The 18,394-nt window shown below is 33.1% G+C and overlaps 3 protein-coding genes across 3 annotated transcripts; all 3 read left to right on the top strand.

The window, feature by feature from the left end:
- Positions 1–1,322: 1,322 nt before the first annotated feature.
- Positions 1,323–4,082, top strand: LOC104890764 (cytochrome c oxidase subunit 5C). Its single transcript, XM_048641807.2, has 2 exons — positions 1,323–1,482; positions 3,621–4,082. The coding sequence occupies exon 2, from the start codon at positions 3,630–3,632 to the stop codon at positions 3,819–3,821; it is 192 nt and encodes a 63-aa protein (XP_048497764.1). The 5' UTR covers positions 1,323–1,482; positions 3,621–3,629; the 3' UTR covers positions 3,822–4,082.
- Positions 4,083–13,155: 9,073 nt separating this feature from the next.
- On the top strand, positions 13,156–16,106 carry LOC125496758 (zinc finger protein GAI-ASSOCIATED FACTOR 1-like). The gene is made up of 3 exons (XM_048642317.1): positions 13,156–13,492; positions 15,906–15,973; positions 16,083–16,106. The coding sequence occupies exons 1-3, from the start codon at positions 13,156–13,158 to the stop codon at positions 16,104–16,106; spliced, it is 429 nt and encodes a 142-aa protein (XP_048498274.1).
- LOC104890765 (transcription initiation factor TFIID subunit 9) lies at positions 15,112–18,021 on the top strand. Its single transcript, XM_048641803.2, has 4 exons — positions 15,112–15,254; positions 15,906–15,973; positions 16,718–16,987; positions 17,487–18,021. The coding sequence occupies exons 3-4, from the start codon at positions 16,730–16,732 to the stop codon at positions 17,754–17,756; spliced, it is 528 nt and encodes a 175-aa protein (XP_048497760.1). The 5' UTR covers positions 15,112–15,254; positions 15,906–15,973; positions 16,718–16,729; the 3' UTR covers positions 17,757–18,021.
- Positions 18,022–18,394: the final 373 nt, after the last annotated feature.

Below are 18,394 nucleotides of genomic sequence, written 5' to 3'. Positions count from 1 at the left end.
GATAAAGTAAATTTAACTGCAAATAGTGAATATTATAACATTGTGGGTAAATTAAGCATATCCTTTTTCGTAAGGGGGTGGTTGTGTATAAGATTTTTTAATTTTTTCAATTAAGGGGTAAGGTATGGTTGTGAAGTGAGAATAATGAATAAAGAGTAGATTCATATCTAAAATAAAAGTGTTGCAATTAACATGAAATAGGCAAATGCAAAAAATTATTGCGACTAATTTGTTTATACATTATACTACTCATTTCTTGAAATGGATTATTAAGCTGAAGAAGTTGCAGCCTGCATGCATTAAAATTGGGTCAGCCCAAGTAAGCACATTAGTTGATGGTTGAACCAACGTGTCTTCCTTACACACCATATTTTTTATTCTGCGTTTTGTTATTTGCTCGCGCTTTTACCCAAATATGTGCTTATCTCCTCTAATTCTCTCTCATCGTTTTCCAACTTCTGCCTTTTCTTTCGTGTAACTTTTCTTTCTCTTTTTAGCCATCGATCTACATTTTATTTACTTCATATTTACGTATCCATCCAATCATTTCTAATCTTCGTTCTTTTACTTGATATTAATGTTATTTAGACTCGTATTGAGGACAGGGCAAGGGTAAACGCCATGGGATCTCCTTTCAGTTAGATTGCTGGCTTAGATTGGGTAGTCTTGGAAGCACTTTGTTGGAGCAAGAATTGCCAACAAGGATTGGCACCCTACCGCTTAGGGATTGGAGTGCCTTGGGGGGTTTACGCTAGGGTTTATTGACCTTAAGAGGACCTGGCTAACATACAAGTTATTATTAGTATTAAATTACTAAAAAAAGCACTTAACAAGAGGCAATAAAAAGGGAATGACAAAAATTAAGAAAAATATTTTCTATCTTATCAAATCGTACATATACAAACAATAATAAATTCAGTCTGAACAATTACAACGAGTCATAGTGAAAGATAAAATCACCTCCATCATTGATAATCGGAGAAAGGTTAACCAAATGATTATCTCTATCACACGAAACTTACACTAAAAAAAACCCTATAGGTTAATAAGCCTAAATGGCAATCCTAGCGCTAAAAACTAAAGAACTAGAAAGCAATTGTTGTTTATTATTAATTGTGTCTCTTCTACTTGATTCATCGTCCATCATTTATATGATTGTTTCCTTCATAGTTATTAAAAAAACATATCTCGCCTAGTAATCTTGAATTTCCTTCCCATTTCCTTAGCAATTAATATCTTATAAAGTAATTATGTATTTAAATACACACGTCACATACATATAAGACTAATGCGAATAAAACCAATGCCCTGAGCCAGCCAACATTTTCGGCCCAAAAGAAAAAAAAAACCCAAACGACTTGGGGTATGTAAAATGTAAATCAACACCCTCCTAAATTTGTAACTTTATAGAGACCTCTCATCTCAGCCTCCCCACTCATACGGAATTCTAAGACTCGACTTCATCTTCAAACCTCGTTCCAGGTTTTTTTTTTCCTTTGATGAATCTACTTGTTTAGACGATCTTTTGTTGCGATTTTTCATGTGATATTTCATCTCTTGCGATTTTTGAGATCTACTCATGTGATTCATTCGATTTTATGCGATTGTAATTGTTTGTTTCAAGAAATCAACTTCTTTTTTTTCTTATCTCATGTTTTTTTAGGGATACTATACATGTTGTAAACTTACGATCTGGATTTTTGGTATTTAATTCATGTTCATTTCAATTTACAATTTGTACCTGCGCATATTTTCATTTGTTATATTGTTTGTTTCATCAAATTAATTTTTGAAGTTTTGTGACTGAAAATCTGGAATGAATGACTTGTTCTCCCTGGGGTCTGGGCGGCCGCCTCTCCTGCCGTGGCTCAAATCAATAATGTAAATATGTTGTCAAGTCTGGTAGAAAACTAGGGTAATAGTGAGTTTGAATATCTGTTCTTGAATGCAATTAGGTTTAACACAATTTCATCTCGGACTTGAGTGTCGGAGATATATATATTTATTTGCTCATTGCTCTTGGAGGAGTTCTATATGAGTAAATGAGCAAATAATTAGCTCTTAGTATAGGTAATCAGGGTGTTTGATGGTTCCGTTACTCGGTTATGGATCTTCATGAATCATCACTCTAAGTTGAAGCTGGTGATTGTACTTAGGAAATATTATGGCTGCTGTGGTTGAATTGCGAGGTATTTGCCCATTGCTCTTGGTGCCTTGGTGGAGCTCTGGATGAGTAAATGATTTAAAAGAATTAAAAAGTTAGCCTTGAGTATAATTATATCTAGGTGTTCAACGGAAGCCTTGTTCGATTACGGAATTTTATGAGTCACAACTGTAAGTTGAAGCTGGTGATGCATTTAGGAAATAGTATTGGCTGCTGTGGTTGAATTGCAAGGTATTTTGCTCATTGCTTTTGGAGGAGCTCTGGATGAGTAAATGAGCAGAACAGCCTCGAGTATAGGTATATCCAGGTGTTCAACGGACGCCTTGTTCAGTTATGGAATTTTATGAATCACCACTGTAAGTTGAAGCTGGTGATTGCATTTAGTAAATAGTATTGGCTGCTGTGGTTGAATTGCAAGCCTTTTGCCTTCTAATCTAATGCTCTTTTCTGTACTCTTACATAGGCATATAGCAACAGTAGTTCTGGTATAATTCTAGAATGTCATGCAAGAAACATTTATTAGATGTGTCAAATATATAGCTCTATATGTTAAAGGCAATAACCGCAATATATATGATTAGAAGATTTGTGGATTGTGTATTCTCCCGACTAGAGAATTTTAAATCACACAATCTGACAAATTGCTATTGAGCATGATATAGATTGACAATGTTTTAAGGGTTCACACATCCCATTGTTGGCTGTCAGCTACACGTGTTGTTTGTGTTTCATGTGATTGTTGCAATATTTTCCGAGCTTAATTATTATATTATTTTCATGATAATCATATGGGTTTCTAGTATGACCCTTGTCGAGAAAAGGAAGGGGGAGGAATGAAGGATTCCTTTTTGCTTATGACTTTTTTTTTTCTTGACGAATATTTTGACATATGACCTGATACCAATATGTATTATGGTAATGAATTGATTTCCTGTCTCAATTTTATCAAAAGAACATGTTCAAAATCACAAGCATTTAATTTTTTAAAGCATGAAATGATTTCTTGTCTAAATTTTATCAAAAGAACATGTTCAAAATCACAAGCATGTAATTTTTTAAATCCTTCAGCACGATCCCTTCTCGGATGCCACATATGAACTACAAATAGGAAGAATCCTAGAACAAAATGAGAATTAGCTAACCAACTCCTAGGAGAAACATAGTTGACCGCATTGATCCGAGTATATACTGGTCTACCCCGCCCACAAGAATTAAAGTAAAAGCATGAGAAACATATTCTGCTGAACATTCTTGCATATTCTGCTGAACTCAATCCTAGTCTACATATGAAAATCAGTATCAGGGTGGGGAGAGTGACAGGGAAAGGCGGAGGTCTTAAGTGTTATATGAGCATCCTATTGTATTTGTAGCACATTAACTAGACTTTGTTTTTCCTCTCCCCTCTTGTAATATATTCCAAGCCGTCTAATGTATTGGATATTTTTTATACTTTCAGGTGATAATTATGGCTGGCTCAAAGGTTGCTCATGCTGCTTTGAAAGGTCCGAGTGTCGTGAAGGAGATATTTATTGGATTTGGACTTGGTTTGGCTGCTGGTACCTTGTGGAAGATGCACCACTGGAATGAGCAGAGGAAAGTGCGATCCTTCTATGACATGCTTGAGAAGGGCCAGATCAGTGTGGTAGTAGAAGAGTAGACCCACCATCCATCCATAATGAATAATCATATTCTGTTTTGGTATCTTTGAACAGCTATATGGTCATGTCTGCTGCTCACTTAAGAGGGAAGCAGTGCTTAAACCCATTCTTGATTAATAATTTTTTTCTCATACTGGAAGATAATGATGTAATGTCGTTGATTTTGTGCCAGAGACATGTTTTGAAGGCGGTGTAAACCCTTGTGAATGTGTTTGAGAACCTGACAACTATTTTCTACTTTCTACCATTTACTTCTCTGATCTTATGTCTTTTTTACTATAAAATGCTGGTTTGTTTAAGGAGAATCATGTTCTGATTCCTGAGGCTGTCTTCTGTTCTCTTTTCTTCTTTAGAAAATGAACATCCTGGGGGTGTTTGCTTTTCTTCTTTTTATTGCTCTTGAAATTAGCAGGAGTGGAGAGACGGGTCACAGGTGTGCAATATTTTGCTAGTAGAACATACTTCTATTTTTACAATGTCTTTATTGATAGATCTTCATTGAGCTTTGCTGGCTTGCTGTAGAATTTACTGCTATCTGTAATTAGATATTGAACGCCATTTCTGGGTCTGTCTTTGTATACCAGTGCGCAGGCGTCATCTAGTGTTTTGCCGTGTTTTGGTTTCAACACTTTATCTAATTTGTTTACTTGATTAGAAAAAGGTAGCGGCCCAGAACCACACTGCTCTGATGGAAGCTATTCGGCACTCGGCAGGTCTGTGCTTGCCTCTTGGGCGCATGTGTTTACACTAAGGCTCCGTTTGGTAGGGCGTAAAACATTTTCAGTGTAAAATGATTTTCATGGAAAACAATTTACAATGGAAAACACAATTTCAAAATTAGTTTTCCGTTGTTTGGCTCGATGTAAAAAAAATGATGAAATGAAAGGAAAATGAAAGGGAAAGTAAGGAGGTAGTGAGAGGAGTGTACAAGAGAGATAAGGAAAATAGTTTTCCCTTCATTTTGAAAGGAAAATGATTTTCCATTATTGGGAGAGTAATATTACCCCAAGGGAAAATGGTTTTACACTCTTTTGCCAACCAAACAAAAAATAGAGGAAAACAGTTTTCCGGGAAAACGTTTTACACCCTACTAAACAGAGCCTAACTATCTACCATGTGGGCTTGTGCATGCGTATGGAATCCATAATATGGATTGTGGACTGTGGACTGTGGTCTGTGGTCTAGGAGTAATGACCCCATTTTTGTCTCTGTTTTTTCCCTCAATTATTCCTCATTTATACACTTAAACAAATATTTTTTAAAAAAAATTTCAACTTCACATTAACTGTTAAAAGTTTCTGAATTTGTAGCATTCAATCAATATATATATATATATATATATATATATATATATATATATATATATATATATATATATATTATATATATATATATATATATATATATATATATATATATATATATATATATATATATATAGAAGTGAGTTCATATGAGAATGTATACTTATAACTCTTACGAATAAGTGATAAACTTTAATAAAAAAGTGATGTAACTCCAAAAACAAAATATTTGAAAAAAAAAAATCAAAAAAAACAATTTTTTTTAATTCAATTTTTTTTAGAGGGATATAACTCTAATGAATAAGTGTTGTAACTCTAAACCAATCGTGTGGTTGAGATTCATTCTCATTTCTCATGTAAAGAGCATTCTCATGTGATCTTGCCTATATATATATATATATATATATATATATATATATATATATAAATTCATCACTTGATGGTATTTTGAATTATTTTTATTTTATGTAATAAAGTATAAATTTGTTTAATATTTGTAGATAATTTTGTAGTATACCTAGAAAAAAGAATAGCCTAACTTAAACGAAACAGTTAATCAGTTATAAAAAGAGTACATGACTTAAAAAGGTATGTTAATTAGACAACTTATCGTTAAAGTTCTGGTTATTTAAAATGTTACAAAGCTTATTTTTTTAATTTTTTTTTTGATGAATCTACCTACTTAAGTATTCATACCCCTATGAGTAAATTCCTAAATATGCCAATTCATTCACCCATTGATTTCGAAGATATGTGATTATTTGCATAATAAGGGCCAATGGTAGAGATGTAAATGGATCGGGTTCGGGTTTGGTGGAGCGTCACCCGCATCCACCCACTCCACCCGATCCATCCATCATCCGCATCCATCTCCAACCGAATCCATCCATCCATTTGTAACCGGGTTAAACGGATGGATCGGGTGATTAACGGGTGAAATCAAATAGTAGTAGGAGAAGAAAAAAAAATTACTAACAAGAACCACTAATCCATTTATATAATTCTACTTACTATGTAAAATCGTCTCCAAACTAACTCTAATCCACATTATTAACATTTATATACTTATATTATCATCTTGTAACTTTTGGACTATAGATTAATAAAGTTGTAAAAATAAACAAGCCCAAAATTAAAAAATTATATATATTTTTTTACTTTAAACGGGTGACGGATCGGGTGGTAAACGGATGATGGGTCGGGTGATGGATGAAAAAATATCACCCGAACCCGACCCGCATCCATCACCCGATTATCCGTCACCCGACTATCATCCGTTTAAATCGGGGTTTTCACCCACTTAATAAACCGGGTGGGAGCGGATGATCGGGTGATCCACTGGATATTGCCATCTCTAGCCAAGGGGGCATATTCGTTACAGATCTAAAATAATACATTATTGCATTGATTAATGATAGTATGGCACATTTGCATTTGGCAGTTTGGCACTTTCGAAAACTAAGTTTATTTTTTCTCCAAAATGTCACTTGATATGTGAAATATAACTTGTAGTATTTTATGTTATGTAATTCACATACACTAAAAAAATAAAAAATACATTATGTAAGATTCTATCTCGATATCACAAGTATATATTCTAATATCTTAACCACTAAACTAAGTGATACTTGAAATTATTATTTGAGTATAATATTAATAAATGAAAGGTATAAATACCTAGGGCATAATCTGAACCTAAAAACTAGTATCAAATAAATAAATGGTTCTTAGAGTCCGTTTTTGAAGAGACGGTCTCACGTTAGTGTTAACGTGAGACCGCTGATGTCATGCTGACATCACGCGCGTGCATCAAACCAGCAGTATAATTAGTTAAGCGCTTGCACGTATTAGTTATGCTAGCCTTAAATTGATGAAGTATATTAGTTAGTCGCTGGAGTATATTAGTTAGTCGCTGGAGTATATTAGTTAGTCGCTGGAGTATATTAGTTAAACGCTGAATTATATTAGTTAAGCGCTGAAGTATATATATTAGTTATATCATAAAAATTAAATTATAATGCATTTTATTTCCATAACTTCAATATCACGCATAAATAATTATGTCTTTCTCAAAAAAATCTAATGTACTAATTCTATCATAAACCCTCCAAAACAAACGCATCATGCTCTTCGTCAATAAGTCAGACAATAAAGAATTGCAATAAACCAAACTAGGGCAAAAATCACCATCTTTAACACATAAAAACACATTAGCAGCTTCAATCAAGAAACCCTTTTTCTTACAAACATTGATCACTATATCAAAGAAGAACAATCAAGACTGAGAAGGAAAACAAATATTGATGAATACCCAATTGAGAATGTAACCAGTTGAAGAAACCCAAAAGTTTAGTTGGATCAAAAAATTGATTATGATGAAGAACATATTGAATAATATATGGGTTTATCTATTTAGTGATGTTTGAAGAACCCATTAAAATTTCACAGTTGTTGTGTTTGAGAAGTGTTGAAATTTCTTCAACATTTTCGCCACTGGAGAGATTCAAGGTAGTGAAATTGCAGGAGATAGTCTGAGTTTTGTGCGTTTTCTGTGTAAAAAACAATAATAACTAAATACCCAAATATCATAACTTGTTATTAGAAAACAATAACTAATAGCCAGAATCACAATTATCAACCATAAAACCATAAATGAAGGCCGAGGCTAAGAATTGGAGGAAAAACAGACTCGTCTCACGTTAGTGTTAACATTAACGTGAGACGGTCTTTTATAAGACTTTGCGATGGTTCTTACTAAGTATGCCTCTGGTAATATAAGTGTTTTTTTGGCAATAGGTAATACTACCTCTGTTTTTATTTAGTTGCAATAATTTCTACTTTTAGATGTTTTTTATTAGTTGCAACATTTCCCTTTTTAGGAAAGCTTTTGGGATAATTATTTGACTATATTACCCTTACTTCACCTACTCTTCCCATTTAATTATAGTACTAGTAGCAAGGATAAGTGGGTCAATTATACTCTCTTTTCTCATTTCTTAAAGTTTGTGCAATAAGGTGAATGTTGCAACTAAATAAAAACAGAGATAGTAGAAGTTAGTACAGGGAGAATAGTAATATCTTCTATTGACATTTATCATCATCATCTAGGGTTACTTCGAGGAGATATAAAGAGAACCATATGTGAAGGAGAAAGAAAGTCTGCAGAGTACATCATGTCAAATAATTTTTTTTGGAGAGGATGTAAACACGATCTAGATTTTTGGTTAAACTAAACACTTTTCCGAAAGAAAATGACTAAGATACAAATAAAACAAAAAACTACATAAAAGTTTAAGTACTCACTTAAATTTTAACCAACATATTTAATTAAAATTTTATGTTTGTTTGTTCGTTAAAATTATTTTGCATTATTTATATAAAAACCAATACCTAAGTGTTGATAGGATGCTAAACAGAAATAAAGTCATTCAAACTCTTCTTCAACAGTTTATCTCCAAGACTATCAAGCATATCTACCGAGAAACCAACAAGGCAGCAGATAAGGGTGCGTCTATTCAACTTATTGGACCTGAACTTATTGGACCTTATCTGAACTGAACTTATTGAACCTGAACTGAACTTATTGGAACTTATTAGACCTTATTGGACCTGATTCAACTTATTGGACCTGATTAGAACTTATTGGACCTTATTGGAAGTTATTGACCTTATTGAAACTTATTAGACCTTATTGGCCCTGATTGAAACTTATTATACCTTATTGGACCTGATTGAAACTTATTAGACCTTATTGGACCTGATTGCAACTTATTTGACCTTATTAGACAAAAACATTGACCATGAATAACATAAATATTACCACTAACGTAAATACTACCCTCAAAATTTTTTATGGAGTAATAATTATTATAATTCGTCCTTTAAAAAATAATGATTATTAATTATCTCTTATGTTAATTATTTAACAAAAAAATTGACTATTTATATATTTGCCTATACATAACTTTCACCACTAATATATCTAATAGTCTTGTTTTGATTTTATAAAACACTAGTAGAAAATCAAAAATTTAGATCTTTCATAGTTATTAGTAACGAAAACATGTTATCTCTAATTATTTAAAGACGAATTGCAAAATATTGTAATTATAATTATTATTATTGTTGTTAACCTTAATTATTTGATCATGATTATAATATTATTTAATAGCAATATGAATAATCAAATAATAGGCAATAATATAAGTATAATACTATACATTGTGGTACTTTGATAAAAAATTCTAATAATAACATAATCAGCTAATAGTAATATGAATAATAAAATAATAGACATAATATAAATAATTTGATAAAAAATTCTAATAATAACATAATCAGCTAATAGTAATATGAATAATAAAATAATAGACATAATATAAATAAATAATAAAATAATAGACATAATATAAATAAATAATACAATAATAGACACTAAAACAAGTATAATACTATATAATCATTGTGGTACTTTAATTAAAATTCTAATAATAACATAATCAGCTAATAGTGATATGAAATTATGAATAACAAAATAATGGACAATAATACAAATGTTTATTAAACATTGACTATTTAGACTTTATTGGACCTTATTAGACCTGATTGGAACTTATTGGACCTTATTAGACCTGATTAGAACTTATTGCACCTAATTGAAACTTATTGCACCTGATTGGAACTTATTGGACCTTATTGAAACTTATTGCCCTTATTAGACCTTATTGCAACTTATTTGAACTTATTGGACCTGAAACTTAATTTTTTAAGTTGAACAGAACGCACCCTAGATCGTCAATGTTGGACACTTAGGGTGCGTTCTGTTCAACTTAAAAAATTAAGTTTCAGGTCCAATAAGTTTAGATAAGTTCAGATAAGTTCAGATAAGTTGCAATAAGGTCTAATAAGTGCAATAAGTTCCAATAAGGTCTAATAAGGTCCAATAAGTTCCAATCAGGTGCAATAAGTTCTAATCAGGTGCAATAAGTTCCAATCAGGTCTAATAAGGTCCAATAAGTTCCAATAAGTTCCAAATAGTCAATGTTTAATAAACATTTGTATTATTGTCCACTATTTTGTTATTCATAATTTCATATCACTATTAGCGGATTATGTTATTATTAGAATTTTAATTAAAGTACCACAATGATTATATAGTATTATACTTGTATTAGTGTCTATTATTTATTATTTTTTTTGTATTATGTCTATTATTTTATTTTATTTGTATTATGTCTATTATTTTATTATTTATTTGTATTATGTCTATTATTTTATTATTCATATTACTATTAGCTGATTATGTTATTATTAGAATTTTTTATTAAAGTACCACAATGTATAGTATTATACTTGTATTATTATCTATTATTTGATTATTCATATTGCTATTGAATAATATTATAATCATGGTCAAATAATTAAGGTTAACAATAATAATAATAATTACAATATTTTGCAATTCGTCTTTAAATAACTAGAGATAACATGTTTTCGTTACTAATAACTATGAAAGATATAAATGTTATCAATTGATTGCTTCATTATCATCACTGGAGTATCTTTCTTTATCGGAGTATATTTCTTCATCTTCTACATCATCATCTTCAATCAATACGTTTTCTTCATCAACAGCCAACCATATTTCATCTGCAATTTTCGCCCGAGTTGAAGCTACTGTGACTTTGAACATTTTTTTCTCTTTCTTCTAGTAACATTCAAATAAATAAAAGGTGAAGAAAGCTGAAGAAATGAATGAAGGAGTTGTTGTTAGCAATAAATGTTCAGCTTATTTTAATTGATTAGGAAAAGGAGAATCAGGCCCATAATCAAGCCCTTTACAATGAAAGTTCACTGCCTTTTGCTCAGCTTAAATTAGTAACTACTAGTATTTTATAAAATTAATTTTTTGATTTTCTACTAGTGTTTTATAAAATTAAAACAACACTATTAGATATATTAGTGATGAAAGTTATGTATAGGCAAATATATAAATAGTAATTTTTTTGTTAAATTAATTATCATAAGAGATAATTAATAATCATTATTTTTTAAAGGACGAATTATAATAATTATTATTCCATAAAAAATTTTGAGGGTAGTATTTACGTTAGTGGTAATATTTATGTTATTCATGGTCAATGTTTTTGTCTAATAAGGTCAAATAAACTTCAATCAGGTCCAATAAGGTCTAATAAGTTTCAATCAGGTCCAATAAGGTCTAATAAGTTTCAATCAGGGTCAATAAGTTCCAATAAGGTCTAATAAGGTCAATCAGGTCCAATAAGTTCCAATCAGGTTCAATCAGGTCCAATAAGTTGAATCAGGTCCAATCAGGTTTAATAAGTTCCAATAAGTTCAGTTCAGGTTCAATAAGTTCAGTTCAGATAAGTTCCAATAAGTTCAGGTCCAATAAGTTGAATAGAACGCACCCTTAGTTGGGGTGCGTTCTCTTCACCTTAATAAATTAAGTTTCAGGTCCAATAAGTTCAGATAAGCTTAGATAAGTTCAGATAAGGTCCAATGATGGCAATAACTTCTAATCAGGTCTATATAAGGTCCAATAAGTTTCAATCAGGTGCAATAAGTTCCAATCAGGTCTAATAAGGTCCAATAAGTTCCAATTGCTAAAAGTTAATAAGGTTTAATAAGTTTCAATCAGGTCCAATAAGGTCTAATAAGTTCCAATCAGGTCCAATAAGGTCTTATAAGTTTCAATCAGGTCCAATAAGTTTTAATAAGGTTCAATCAGGTCCAATAAGTTGAATCATGTCCAATCGGGTCTAATAAGTTTAGTTCAGGTCCAATAAATTAAGTTCAGGTCCAATAAGGTGAAAAGAATACACCCTTCTGCTTCCTTAATTGAAGATTGTAATATCTTCGCATGCTTACGCCATAATCTTGTAAATGATCAATTAGGGGTTTCCCGTGTGTGGAGGGTCTCCTAATTTACTTCTTTTTTCTTACCTTATTTTAAAAATAGAAATAAAGAATAAAATTAGGATTTTTTAACAAGAATAATACAAACTTTTGACCGTTCTTTCGCAATAATACAAACTTTTGATTATTATGTAATAATACAAACTTAACATCAAAATTCCTCTAGTAGGGCACTACCGCTTGCTAACTTGTTGTAGGAGATAAACAAGCTGACGTGGCATTCAACGCGTGTCATTATTTTATTGGTTGTTTTTTAAAATTTTGATTTAAATATAAAAAAATATTAAAAATATCTTTATTTTTTTTCTTTCTTCTCCTCCTCACTCTCTTTTTCCCTCCCCACCCCACCACACCCCAGCACCCCTAGACCCTGCCCAGCCGCCGTTTTTCTCTCTTCATCCTCCCCCCCTAACAAAACCAATCGAAACCATCCACCACCCCCTACGCCCACCCTTACCTCCACCCCCTCTCCCATCCTCACCTTCATCCTATCTTCAACATCTATAATCAACTCCGACGCCATTCTCAATCGCTTGAACTCGATCATCTCCCGCACAACAAGTCGGATTGTCTCAGACGCAAATCAAAGTGGAAGAAATCAAACCCTAACTCACCATCATCGCTTGAAATCAATACGATCTTCGAAAATGGTGGTCATTTTGATCTTATCGGCGAATTGGAGGAGGAGGAACGTCGTCGTCGTCGGCGATGATTTTGCAGAGTTACACGAGGACATTGCTAGGGGGAGGAGGAAGAGATTTTGGAGTTCTTTTAAAAAAAATAATTACCTGTAAAAGGTAAACGATTACATTGACCTACTGAAGAAATTTTGATGTAATGTTTGTATTATTACATAATAACTAAAAGTTTGTAGTGAAAGTATTGGGTCAGACCGTCTGACCAATACTTACTGTCAGACGGGCTGAGCCCAAAACAAGTTCTTGTCACTGATGCTGCCAATCCTACCCGAAAGCTCTTCGCCGTCGACAGTGCTCCATCCACACCGTCGATAATGTTCCACCAAAACACCTTAAATAAAAAAATAAAAAAACAGAATGAGGTTTAAGGCAGGGAAGGTAAGCAACCTGGAATGCCTGATCCAGATGCAGAGGTAATAGCTTTGTCACCGAAAACATTAATGGCGACCAACAGATTTGTATGTGAAATATGTAACAGGGGTTTTCAAAGAGATCAGAATCTTCAGTTACATAGAAGAGGGCATAATTTGCCATGGAAGTTGAGGCAGAGATCGAGTAAAGAGGTTAAGAAGAGAGTTTATGTTTGCCCAGAAATTAGTTGTGTTCATCATGATCCTTCAAGAGCTTTGGGAGATTTGACTGGGATTAAGAAACATTTTTGTAGAAAACATGATAATGGTAGCATTTACAGGGATAAGTCAGAGATGGGTGAGGTTGAGGAGAGTGAAGGTCAGTTGGTTTTTGTATTGTTTCAGTTAGTTTTTGTATTCTTTCAGTTCGTTTTTTATTTCTTTCAGTTGGTCTTTTTATTCTTTCAGTTAGTTCTTTATTTCTTTCAGTTAGTTCTTTATTTCTTTCAATTAGTTCTTTATTTCTTTCAGTTGGTGTTTTATATGTTTCAGTTGGTGTTTAAAAATACTTGAAACCAACTGAAAAAAAAGAAGACTAACTGAAAAAAAATGAAGACTACCGGAAAAAAAATGAAGACTACCTGAAAAAAATGACCTAAGTTACTTTCATTTAGACCTAAGTTACTTTCAGTTAGACCTAAGTTACTTTCAGTTAGACCTAAGTTACTTTCAGTTAGACCTAAGTTACTTTCATTTAGAGTAACTGAAAAAAATGAAGACTAACTGAAAACAAATTAAGACTAATTGAAAAAAAATGAAGACAAACTGAAAAAAAATTAAGACTAACTGAAAAAAAATTGAAACCACCTGAAAGTCGTCCGACCAAAGATTATGGTCGGATGAGTCCGACACAATACTAACTCAAGTTTGTATTATTACATAATAATTAAACATTTGTATTATTACATAATAATTAAAAGTTTGTATTATTGCGAGATAACGGTCAAAAGTTTGTATTATTTTTGTTCAATATCTACATGGAAACATTTTTCCTTGGTCACTTTCTCAAATTTTCTTTCGAGGGAGAAATAGAGAAAAAAGAAAGAATAAAAGAAAAGGAAAAGAAAAGAAAAAAGAAGAAAAAGAAGAAACATAAAAAAGATTAAAATTTAAAAGAAGTTTGTAACCCTAACTCTCCCAATTCCATTTCGTAGAATTTGCTGCAATTACAAGGGAATTCTATCTCTCTGTAAAGATTACAGATTACATATTACAAATTTCATTTTAAACTACAGCTATCTTTGTAACAAAGAGGGGGAGGGGGGAGAGGGAGGGGTGTTGCGGCGGAGGGGAAAGGAAGGGGTGTTGCGGCGAAGGGGAGAGGGAGGGGAGGGGGGTTGCGGCGGTGGAAGGGGGGGGGGGGTTTGGGCTGGGGGGTTGGGCTTGGGGGTGGAGGGGTGGTGGACTGGGTTGGGTTAGGGTTAGGGGGAGGGAGTTTTAGAGAGAGTTTAGAGTTTTGGGAAGAATTTAGAGTTTTGACCAGTAAAAACTCTAATTTGGGTGTTTGGTGAGAGAGAGGATTAAAAAGAGTTTTGTACCAAAAACTATGATAAAAATTCTCTTTTGGAAAAGTTGGGTAGAAGAGCTTTTTCATGAGAGTTTTGGAGAGAGAAAAAAAATGACTATTTTGTCCATATAATTAAAACTAAAATTTGTTTTAAAAAAAAACATATGTCCCTAAATGTCATTTTACATGCTCTAAAGTACAAAACTTTAGACAATCAGCTAAGTATTACCAAACACCTTTACCCAACAATTATTTAAATCAGCAGTCAAATCCTCTGAACAAAAAAGTAATCCTCTAACCACAACCTCTAAACTCATAAACTCTAAACTCTAAACTCTAATTACCAAACAAGACCTAAATACAATATATTAAAAGACTAATCTATCCTTTTTTTTAATTTAACCCACCTAAAAACTACCCACCCTCACCCTGCATACCACGCCAACACAAACATCTCCCCTCTCCTCCTCACCTGCGAGCCGACGGTGGTGCCGCGCTGACCCACCCGCCTCCTCTTCGTGCGACGCGCCGACCCGCCATCATCCTCTTACTTCTCGTGCGACGACCACCTAAGGTCAGTTTTCTTGAACTAACCTTCAATTTTTTTTTGTAGAAGTGAAATTACCTTATTGTATGAATCATATTGTTGAGCTTTGATTTGATTCTTGAATTGGCTGTTATTTGATTGAGATGTGTGGTGATTGTTTGTTTGAGGAGAGAGGATAACAATTACCTACTGAATTAGAGAACCTATACTACTGAATTGCTGAATTACCTACTGAGTTAGGGAACCTATACTACTGAATTGCTGAATTACCTACTGAATTAGAGCATGTTTGATTGTTTGTTTGGATTCTGGTCACTCTGTGGTGCTATTGGGTCGAGATGACTCAAGTGTGTGAGTCCCCTCTTTTTCCTTGGTCCACTTAGTCAAATTTTCTTTTGAGGAAAGGGATAGAGAAAAAAGAAAGAATAAAAAAGAAAAAAAAAAAGGAAAGGAAAGGAAAAGAGAAGAGAAGAAAAGAAAAAGAAGAAACAATTAAAATTTGAAAGAAGTTTGTAACCCTAACTTTCCAAATTCCATTCAGTAGAATTTGCTGCAATTACAAGGGATTCTATCTCTCTCTAAAGATTACAGATTACAGATTACATATTAGAAATTACAAATTTCATTCGAGTTCTGTTTTCGATCTAAAAAGTTTGATTTGTAATTTCGTATATGCAGCATCAATTCAAGTTACTTTTCGAGAAAAGAAATTGAAGGATTTTTTCAGCGATTCGAAGAAATTGAAGGTTTGTTTAGGACTAATTTCGTTATATATTGAAACTTGAAAGTTTATGATTTAAAGTTTGTAGTTTAGCATTATATTTGAGTAAGAATTTATTTAATGTTGCTGACTAGTATGCGAGCTCAAATTTAGATTAAAACCAGAATTTTGGGGTTCAATTGAACCCACTGAAACCCACTTTGGATACACAATTATATAATAGCGTAACTCCTTTATATTTTGAAACGGAGAGAATACTAATTAGCACAAATTTTTGTACTTGGGTTGCATGAAGTATTTCATAATTGAATTTCAGTGATATGTTATGGAACATTGTTTTGTTAACTAAAGCTGATGTGTTCTTAATCACATTAAAGGAAAGTGCAACTGATTTTTGTTTAAGATTGGGAGTTTTGATAGTGTAGTTTGTACATAGCTGAACTATCCCAAGTAGAAGGTGGTTTGAAAATAGTTTTGGGATTTAATTAGTTGAGAGATCAACTCCAATTATTAATTTATAGGTTTGCTAAGAAAATTTCTAGTGTATAATTACAATCTTAAAGCTATTGTAGCCAATCCTGAATCTCGACCTGAATTTTTTGGCGTGGAGTTCGTATCTGGTGTTAGATGCTTGGGACGAAAATTCATACAGTCATACCTGCCAATGAATAAACTGTGGCTGTCGTTACAATTCAAGCTGTTCAATTATATTCCTACTGAATCTTTTCGGTTGTTGATGGATCTTAATGCTCATTGGATGGTGTGACAGACTTGGGTGGTCATGGCAGAGGGAGAGGAAGACTTGCCCAGGGATGCGAAGATTGTGAAGTCATTGTTGAAATCTATGGGTGTTGAGGAGCATGAGCCCCGTGTTGTGCACCAGTTTCTGGAACTGTGGTATAGGTATGCTGTTGATGTTTTGACGGACGCACAAGTTTACTCAGAACATGCTGGCAAAGCCACAATAGACTGCGATGATATCAAGCTTGCTATCCAATCAAAAGTGAATTTCAGCTTCTCACAACCACCACCTCGGGAGGTACTTTTAGTTTTCACCTTTCCCCCCACCCCCAAATAAATAAAACTATGTATACCTAAGCATCATATAAAAATCTTTCTTGTTTTGATCTCATTTACCTGAACGGCCATCTGGTATCGCACTTGTGTTTCAATTATTAGAAATTTTAACTGAAATAATGTAGTGAGAATAGTTGGATTTCCAGGACAGAATTAGTATTTAGTAACAATTCGAACCACATATTATTTGATTTGTTGCATGTTGATTCTTTCTCTTAAGACTTCTTTTCACCGAAAAAAGTTTACATTGCCATTCCTCAGTTTCTGCTGTAAAGATTTTACCAAAGAATGCTGCCATGTTCTCTTTTTCTCCTTTTTTTTGTTTGATTTTGTGTTTGAGGTCGCATTTTGATGATTGGCTGTTTGTACCTCTCTCTGGTCTGTAGTCTGTAGTTCTGTATTATCTACCATATTTCTTTTCGTAGCATTGCTTCTGTTTTGACATTTGACTGCTGGACCAGGTTTTACTGGAACTGGCTAGAAACAGGAACAAGACCCCATTACCAAAGAACGTTGGAGGCTCAGGAATTCCACTTCCACCCGAAGAGGACACACTAATTAGCCCTAACTACCAGCTAGTGATTCAAAAGAAGCAGAACCCCCAGACATTAGAAGAGACAGACGAAGAAGAGACAGCTGCTCCTAGCTCATCTCAAGAGCCAAAGATCGAAGGTCTGCAGAACACTCCGCAGAGAGTCTCCTTTCCGCTGGGAGCCAAGCGCCCGAAATGACTTCCAACCATCACTAATTGGACTCAACAGTTATTACATACTAGTACCTTGTTTGAGCAAATCGTTTCAAGTGAGATCGGCCAAAACTGATGTATGTACAAAAATTGCCTGTATTTTCTTACGAAAAACACTAGCGTCACTGCGCCAGTGTCAGATTAATTTGTATGCTTCTGAATATCCTTATCAGGAGCCTGAAAACCTACCTCATGTTCTGTAGTGTTCCTTTGCCTGTATTAATTTATGAAATATCTTGCTAATTACATCATCTTTGATCTTGGATATTTCTTTTAAGAAATGCTTGGAGATATATATGCTTACATTTGCTTATGACAACCAAGATTAGACTTGAGCACTAGTCACATCCAGTAACGTCGTTACATTACATTATTATCTGTTTTTTTTTATCACAAAATTCTCATATTATCATCACAACTGCAAATTGTTAAACGTTCAATTTTCTCCGATGGTACTGTAATTATTGTTAGTTTATTTTAGGTCAATTGACATACAAACATCAGTTACGTTATACGCCACACATGGATTGGTGGTGACCCATGATATGTATTTGCATTTATCAGGAAAACAACTGATTGGGTTTGTCAATATTATCTGAAATTATTTGAAAGTTCATTCATGAG

This window comes from Beta vulgaris, chromosome 4 (genome assembly GCF_026745355.1).
Source record: "Beta vulgaris subsp. vulgaris cultivar EL10 chromosome 4, EL10.2, whole genome shotgun sequence".
NCBI classification, from domain to species: domain Eukaryota; kingdom Viridiplantae; phylum Streptophyta; class Magnoliopsida; order Caryophyllales; family Amaranthaceae; genus Beta; species Beta vulgaris.
The sequence above is the reverse complement of the archived record's forward strand: the minus strand, read 5'-3'. Positions and strand labels throughout refer to the sequence as shown.